General features: G+C 47.9%; 1 protein-coding gene across 1 annotated transcript in view; it reads right to left on the reverse strand.

Annotated features, from left to right (window-relative positions):
• The window catches only part of ADAM19 (ADAM metallopeptidase domain 19), a 23,571-nt gene that overhangs the window by 12,835 nt on the left and 2,006 nt on the right, over window positions 1-8,730 (reverse strand). Inside the window, exons 2-9 of the mRNA XM_029960168.1 lie at window positions 7,984-8,062; window positions 6,810-6,886; window positions 4,997-5,189; window positions 4,476-4,541; window positions 3,073-3,144; window positions 2,067-2,233; window positions 847-931; window positions 461-600 (exon numbers count right to left, since the gene is read on the reverse strand). Of these exons, the coding sequence (XP_029816028.1) occupies window positions 461-600; window positions 847-931; window positions 2,067-2,233; window positions 3,073-3,144; window positions 4,476-4,541; window positions 4,997-5,189; window positions 6,810-6,886; window positions 7,984-8,062 (879 nt within the window). The remainder of the gene's footprint in view (window positions 1-460; window positions 601-846; window positions 932-2,066; window positions 2,234-3,072; window positions 3,145-4,475; window positions 4,542-4,996; window positions 5,190-6,809; window positions 6,887-7,983; window positions 8,063-8,730) is intronic.

Below are 8,730 nucleotides of genomic sequence, written 5' to 3' on the forward strand. Positions count from 1 at the left end.
CTGAAATATGTTGTTTCCTCTTCCACAATGAGCTATTAAATCCCCTGTGGGTTTCTAGAGTCACTCTTGCTTCCCTTTCTCTCAAAGCTGACTATTTCTTCCCTTTTAAACACCGGCTCACTGAAACCAAGGAGCATTCTTAAGAAAAGAGAATAGGAAAATTTTCCTTTTTACCAGAGTCTAGAGCTCCACTTCTAAATGCTGCCAGGTGCCTACATTATCTAAGGCCAAGCTCAGGCCTAAAGCCTGCTCAGGCAGGAATCAGTTCATTGTGAATTTAGCAAATTGCTACTGACCCATGATCCAGGGTTTGCCCAGCAGTATTTTCTCTATAAACACACTGCCTCCAACAGGCAGCAACAGACTCACCTTCAGTCTGCATTTCTAGTTGTTACTCCACCAAGGCTCTTGTAACGAAGCCCTTTGCATTTCTCCATGAGACCATGTAAGATGAACTCACCCAGTTGCAGAAGCCATGATGCAGCCTCCATCTGCTGCAGGGGTAGTACAGCAGCCAGCTGAGTCGTGATTCATGCCAAAATTGTGTCCCATCTCATGGGCAAGGGTAGCAGCAACACCAATGGCATTATCAGAGTGATCCTGTGCAAGGGCAAAGAGGCACGTCAGCATTTGCCCTGTGCCTGTCCTGTGCACCTCTGTGTCAGTGGGGTAAGTGGCACTGCTCATTACTACATGTAGAAAATATCTACTGAAGGTACTCCTGCCTATAAGCAGGTGAGCTGGAGAACTTCACAGAAAATATTTTCTCCCTGGGCTTTTGGAGGCATCTATCTATGTATTCACTGCTGGCAAGAAACTTTATATTAGGTATTAGCAATTACTTACCATGTTTACTCCTCCTGACTGGAAATCAGAGCACATGGCCATCACGGGAGCCAAGCCTACTGTGGTACCTTTGAAGGGCACACCCCTAAAATCAACCCAGAAAGACCATGAAATGGCACTGAGGCACTTGAGAAGGTAGGCAGAGAAATACACCCTGCAGTGCACAGCTTCACAGATAGAGACAGTGTCAGGGGGACACATTGTCTTGAGTAGTATCTTCAAGCACAGGACATCATAGCAGAGCTACAAAGCCTTAAGATCTGTTTTTCTTGGACTGTTGCTTTGTTTTATGGGCCAGCCAGACAATCCTATTTTTTATAATGGTCTGGTGCCAAAACGTGCTCCTGCTGAGCTTTGCAACAAGCACATTAAAAACTGTTTCTGGATCCTTGGTTAAGTACTGTTTGTGAATACTTAATTTACCCTAAGCCTGATATTTGCCAGCTTGGCATTCAGGCACTTGACAGAGTACTAGGTAACACCTTTGAGGTGCAGCCATGCTCAGCTCCTGCCTGGTGAACTGGAATTCTGCACCATCCCTGACAGAAGATCTGAAATGGAAGGCCTTGATATTATGCTCAGGACATGGCCAAGTGAAGACAAAATACAGTAATGTTAAAGGGAAAAAAAACTCAACCAAACAAAACAAGAGAAAAGGCATTGTATCTCTGCATTTGAGCCCTAGAGGTCCTCTGACTCACCACTATGTCCTGGTGGATGAATTAGCATGGAAGAGGTAATGAGATCTGAGAGTTGCTGCAATTTTTTTTATTCCAATGACATCTGCATTGCTGGCCCTAATGAGATCAGTGGGCCATCAGCCATCAGTCACAGGCCATCAGCTCCCAGCACTGGGACCCTGTGTCTCAGCAGGATGAGCTAGGAATGAGTGCCTTCCACAAAGGGCTGAGCTCCCCTTTACAGATCTTGCTTATGGTTTGGATTTTCTTGAAATTGTCCATGTAGCTGTGCCAGATCATGTGCAGCTGCTTGTGATACACAATAATAGTGATGCACTTTGAAGCACATGTACTGAGACCCCTGCACAGCCCAGGACCTCCACCCTTCCTAAAATGGTTGTGTTCTGGGTGCTGGAACTGAATGCTAGCTGAGAAGCCTCTACATAAATCTACCATTCTGAATCTTAGAACAATATGATCTTACAAAGTGATTTTCCACACACTTAACCCACTTGTCAGAAACAGGAGAAATCAACTTACGTGATTAGCTGGGCATTATCGTGTTTTCTGTGCACCCTCTCTTTGCTGCTCCAAGCCAGAAAGGACTTCAGGGTGGAGTAGGGGTTCTCAGTTACATCACATTTATTCCAGTTACTCCAGATCTCCAGCCCCACCAAGGCAATCCGGATATTCATGGATCGGTAAAACTAAGATAGAGACAAGAAAAGAGATCATAAAATAAGCACCACAAATTTATTTTACTGTGTTTTAAATCTTGAATATATACCCTGCTAACTGCTACTAGAAATCCATATGTCCAGAGAAGATGCTCCCTCTGGGAATGCATTGCAACTTAGAGCCATAGCTCTGCAGAGAGAAATGTGCAAACACCCACAAACCTAAATTTGACTGTAACAGAGACATTGAACTTTCATTTTTCAGTGAATGACAGACATAATATAGAGAAACAAAGACTGGAGTCTGACATCATGTTTTATCTTCAGATATGTCAAAATTCCTGAAAAAAAGGAAGGAAATAATCTGCTGCCCACATCAAGTACAAACAGGAGAAGTATTTATGGGCAGCAGCGTGAAGGGAGTGGTGGAAGGAGTTTAAGGGGAGAAAGGGAGTATGAAGGGAGTAAATCTGAAAAGTAGAAAAGTTTACTTCATCAGCACTGGGTAGCACTGCAAGAATGACCTCTGGAGGCTCCTTCCAGCTCTGCTTCTCAGGTTTTCTACCATTTCAAGTGAATACATTAGGCCCTTGTCAAAAAGCATTACTTAGGTAACAGATATAATACAGAGATGTAGTAAAACACAAGATGTTCATGTTGGCTCCAAGGTAAGGAATGGAGACTCCCCCACCCCACTCTTGATGTCCAACAACACAGTTGTTTGGCAGATGCTCTCCACTCCCCAAGTCATTGGAACTGCCAAAACATTATTCTCTCTCCCAAGAAGCCAGTCTTCCTCTGTCACAATTAATTCTCATATTTCATGATCCAGGCCTTGTTTTCCTCATTTCACACACCCCCAATCTCACCTTATCCACATAATTAGCAGTCTCCACTAATTTAAGCCTTGTTGCTTCAATGCTGAAGTGATGCTTCTGAAACTGAACAAAATGAACATGTCAAGCAGCACAAAGGCAACTAGAAAGAACTGAAATGTGTTCAGACAAGTCACATTACTCTGAGAACAAGAAGGTAACTATGAAGTGAGGCCTGAAAGTCTCCCTTCATTGTACATCTGACTAAAATCCCACCTGTACATGTATATATAGAATTCATCCCTGGCACCCCACTGCAGGGATGTTACTCAAGCAGTGGCAGTAACACAGTGGAGCAACCCAAACTTATCAGTGCCCCCAGAGCCAGGGGCTGACAAAGAGCTGAAAAAGGTGCCAGGTAAAATGTGTGACTTCATCTTTGAGGTCAAGGCTGCCATAGGGCTCATCACATCTCACTCATCCAACCAATTTGTCTGTTTAAACCACCTGGTAATTAATGAGTTAATTTTAGCAAACTGCTTGATTCAAAGGACTACATTGGCAAAATGTTTAGATTTTTGGTTAACAGATGACAAAACCAGAGACTTTTCTTCCAATGAGGGACACAGCAAAGTAAGGGCAGTTAATGACAACAATGTGAGGCTGTCTGCCCCAGCCTATCTAATCAAAAATGCTGAACAACATATGGCAGTTCCTGTGTTTTCTCAGGTTCCCTCATGTCCTGCTGCCTAATAGAGAAAGCAAAATAGGTTCTGCCTCTTTAGTTTTGTTCAGAATGAATTATAGCCCAGAGCACTACGTGGCTTTCCCTACTGGAGTTTCAAGTTGTAAATTATGGATAGGACCAGCCTGACTCCCGTCTGTGCTGGAGATTTAACAATCAGCAAAACAGTGTGTGGTTTGCACTGTCAGTAAGGGTGTCTGGCACGCCATCCAGGCTGGGGATGGGGGAGGGACTGCTGACTTCACTCAACTTCTTCCAGACCTATTATGTGATCTGGAGCCTTAAAAGTGTCTATTTATGTATCTGCTACCAGCTCAGAGCAGAGCATAATCATGGTTATCTTCTCTAGAGATTAAGTGTTCTGCAGAGTTAGAAGCACATCATGCCTGGAAACCCCCAAGTTCCTCTGTGCTGAAGGCAGTCTCTCCCACCAATAACTAGGACCAACTATTGCTGCCTTGGGAGGCCAGAACTGACCCTCCTCCCTCTTCCAAATCACATCCTGCATCTCTCCCCTGGCCAACAGTGGCTGATGGTGGTGGCAGAGGGGTCATGGCTGCTAGGACAAAAGTGACCAAGACACAGCTCTTCCTGTCTGCTGGTGAGGGTGGGAGCACTGGGATGGCAAGAGGAAACCTGCTGAGCTCCTGCCCTGGGAGATGCTGCAGGTGGGATGGTGCTTCATTGGTATAAACATGATCCCATTCCTTACCTCTGCATAATCAGCTACAAGCAAGAGCTCCACGTACTTCGTAGCCTGCAGAGTTTCCCTTTTCACCTGCAGGAGCAGCAACACAGGTTGTTCTCCAATATACCCCAAGAAACTCTTCAAAAAACATATGTACAGGTCATTTTTCCCAGTTCGTTTCTCACTAGCCATTCACCCCACCCCATCACACACAGGGACCTCCAGATGTGATTGACTTAGAGCAACCAAGTATCACAAATCAGTTTAGCTACAGCAAGTGCCCACATGCCTGTCCTCAGCCCACCTGTTTGTTCACGCACTGGATGCAGAGATTTGTGCAGGAACAGCTACAGCCCACAACAGTCCCCAGCGTTCATTTATTTCCCTGCTGGAGCTGCTATTTCGCAACCAGCTTGCTACAAACCCTCTTAAATATTCTCCTTCCCTTCACTTTCTGAGTTATGCTCCCAGAGAATGGGCTTCACGGGCTGGGAAGAGATGGGCAATTTGAAGCATCGTGCACGGACCAGGCTGAGGCCCCTCACCCTCTGGCGTGGTGGTTTCATCCCAGTTGTGAAGTCCCTGAGCCAGTCTTCAGCTGCATCCCCAGTGTCCTGGTAGCCACAGGCTCCTCTCTGCAATCTCAGGTTGTCCACCCTGTAAATCCAGTGCTGGTTTGGGCTGTTGGGGGCTGGCTCCAAGATATAGCTGGAATTGCTGCTCAGTACGATAAGTCCTCTGTTGAAACGGGAAGCAATAAAAGGGAAAGTTAATTACTATCACAGCAACAGGAGACAAATCCTTCTGCTGCTGCTGCTGAATTCCCAATTGACCCTGGCAAGACACTTATCCTTACCAGGCCAGTCAGTTCATTAATAAAAAGGATAGGAATATTTTGAGTTCAGAGGGGAAATCCCTGGGCTTCCATATACTAAAATGTATTCAGTGGGCCTCAGACATTAAGAGAGTGTTGGAGCATGTGCTGCAGCAGTGCTAACCTGAGAAGTACCAATTTTTTTAATATACAGCTTTGTCTTTAGGGGCAGTGGAAGCTTTTCAACCAATAGGAGAAATTTGCCTCTAACAGAACTGATCTGATAAATGTGAAGACTTTATTTGTTAACAGAAAAAACAGAGTTTCCTCAGGCAAGTGCACATAGTCATATGGTTATGGTTTTTTCAATAAGCATGTTACAGCCAGGAGAGCTGGAAACCTGTGTTTGATGCCCTCTAGAAGATATATGGCTCGATGGGCAGCACACCTCCCTGTACAGGCTCAGGGTGAGAACAGCCACGTGTGCTCAGCTCATGTGCCTCCCCAGAAGTTTTCTAACAATGTCAAAGAATTGCCAGCAGACACTGACAACTCAGGGATGCAGGAACCCTGCTGCTTGGGCACACTGAACATCTCTGTCCCTCTGCAGCTGGAAAGCAGAGCCTAGGAAAACACAGGCTGACAGAAGCACAGTACACCTGTGACTGCTTTTGCTTTTGGATTATTTATTGCAAACCACAGGTGGCTGCACTGTCCTGTTTATCTCACTGGACTCTTTGGCCCGTGATACATTCACTGAAGATGTCTCAGGTTTGCTTTGGCCCAGGCTGTTTCCTGGCTGGAGCCAGTCCCATCAGCCCAGCTTCCAATCAGCGCTCCAGAGCAGATGACCACTAATGTCAATAAAACCTGTGTGATGTTTTGGAAACAAACTCTGAGCTGGTGTAAATGAATGCAGCTCCTTGGTCGCAAGGAACCACTTCATTTACTCCTGGCTGAGGATAAAAAACCCTCTTTTCCTGCCACAGACTCCATCACTCCCAAAGCAAAGGTTTCACATGCACAACACACACACAACGCTGGCACCACCCAGGGAGAAAGCAGAGAGCCGAGCTGACAACCCAGGAGGAAATTCAGACTTGGGATGACTTTGCCCCAAAACACAAACTTGCCAGCTGTGAGAAACTGGGAGAAGGAGCTGGTTTCTGCATTACTGTAGGGTACTGAGCTGGGACGTGGTGAGTCCTGTCCCTGCCTGTAATAGATGCAGCCCTGAGTAACTAACAGGAGCCGTTTGCTCCAGTGGACTCTTGAGTTAAACTCAGTGATTGCAGCAGCCCACGTTGCCAGCACACAGGGGGAAGGGGCCAGGAGCTGGTACTAATGACACCCCAATTTCTGCATTTTCCCCAACATGCGCCTTTTAATGCCCAGGTCTGTTGGCTGGGTGACCTTCCAGAACAGTTTTATCCACACAGAGAGAAACAGGGCAGCCAGGCTGCTGGGGAGCAGAGCTCGGGTGGCAGCACAGCAAGGAGCAGGGCAGAGGCATTCCCGCAGCTCCGGCACCACCAGGCACTCACCGCAGCCCCCGGCACGTGCTGAGCGTGACGCTGGAGTGCTCCCGGCCCCGCACGACCCCGTGGTAGAAGCAGTGGTCCTGGAAGGCAGAGGGAGGCAGGGTTGGCAATGGAGCTTTTGGCGATGGACATGAGGCATGATATATTTTAGGCAATCGCTGCAGTCCCCGAGTGCGGGCGACCGCCACACACTCCAGTAATGCTGTTCTTTTTCCGGCTGCATTGGCAGACTGACTTGTCGTTCACTAAATTCTGTGAGCTCTGCATCCGAAATTTTCGGCCTTTCAGCTTGCCACGTGGCGTCCTGGCCTGTGCCCAGAGCATCAAACAGGCTCTTGATTGCCAGACTATGAACTGAGAGCTTTGATCCACCAAGAAGCAAACTCAAAATGGCTGCAGCACTAAAGCGCCGACCCCAAGGCTTTCTGCCTGTAACAGGAGCTGCCTATCGATAGCTGCTGGCCCTGGGTCAGGCCCCAAAGGACATGACTTCAGCCCCAGAGAGGGTGACACCATGGGCAGTGGGGAAATAAGTCCCTGTCTTGGGGCTCCCAGCGAGACAAAGACAGCCTCTGGCAGGGACAAGGAGGCTTTGGGGCAGAAACGCCAACATATTCATCATATCCCTTCCCCTCACCCCAGGGCAGCGTTAGGAAAGATGATCTCATGGGGATTTTATCTCTTATTTTTGCTTCGCGACCAATGCACATCTTTGTGCTGCTGCAGCAGAGAGCCAGCCAAGGCCTGCGTGAGATGGGAAATTTATGGGACTTTTACTGAACAGCAGCCAGCTCACAGGGGCTTGTTTTTCCAAAGGCTGGGAAGGTCCCCAGCATGGAGCGCCCAGTGGCAAAACTAAAAGCAAGAGGATGAGCAGCGTGAGGAAAAAATGATTCCCCAGCACCCAGAGAGAGGGGAGCAATGCTGGCGGCTGACCTTGGCTCTCATAGCAGAGCTCAGCAAAACAGCAAGATGTTTTTACCATTTTTGGGGGATGGAGCAGCTTTCTCACAGGAACCTCCCAGGTCAGAAAGCCGGACTGCCATCCCCTTCATCTTAAAGCTGTGGGAACCTGTGCACTCAAAGAAAGGCTCTGGAGGAAGAGCCTCCCTCATGTCTCTGAGCCCCCTGCCTGGTCTCCCCTGCAGCTGTGGAAGGGAACATGCTCTGCACTCACCGTGTGGGTCAGGGGGGTGGTCTGGGCTTGGCCAGTCTGGCTGTAATGGGTCTCGGTGTAGCCTGGTGCAAAGAGGTTTCTGCAGACACAGTGGAGGGGGAGAAAGAAAAGAAAAAAAAAAGCCGGTTAGACCTTTCTTTAGGCATAGATTTATGCTTCGTAGGGGTGCTAGAAAATCAGCTAGATCCAGCTCTTCCTGCAGTCAGTGTAAATATTCCTGTTGCTGTGAACCACTGTTGTGGACTCGGGGCAGTCACTGTTTTCTGCCTGTAGTGTGAAACCAACTGCAGCAGCCTGTGAGGGCAGGCAGGTACTCACAGGACACCAGCTGTGCTGTATCTCTGCACTCTGCTCTGGGAGATCAGCACGTTTTGCCTGCCAGGCCCTTGTTAACACGCTGTCCCCAGGGAGCAGTGGCAGCTCCTGATGGTTCCAGAGCCACTGCAGGACCGTGCCACAGGCTGTGCTGCCCCGTGCAGACCACACTGGGATGGCACAGGGTCAGGAGGTGGAAGCACAGCTGACCTTATCACATCATTCTACGTGCCCTGGCAGGAGCTGAGCACTTCTCAGGGAGCACATCTGCTTCTGAAAGGGTGCAGCAAGCCATCTAAGTGCTCTTTCAAGCCATTTATTAAATTAAAACAATAACAGAGAGCCTGTTCCTGAGTTCAGTTAGGCACCAAGATCCAATTCCAGCAGCTGCAAGTGAACAACTCAATTTTTACATGGTAACTTTAAACAAAA

The sequence above is a fragment of the Manacus vitellinus genome, unplaced genomic scaffold (genome assembly GCF_001715985.3).
Source record: "Manacus vitellinus isolate BGI_N305 unplaced genomic scaffold, ASM171598v3 scaffold_25_pilon, whole genome shotgun sequence".
Taxonomy (NCBI): domain Eukaryota; kingdom Metazoa; phylum Chordata; class Aves; order Passeriformes; family Pipridae; genus Manacus; species Manacus vitellinus.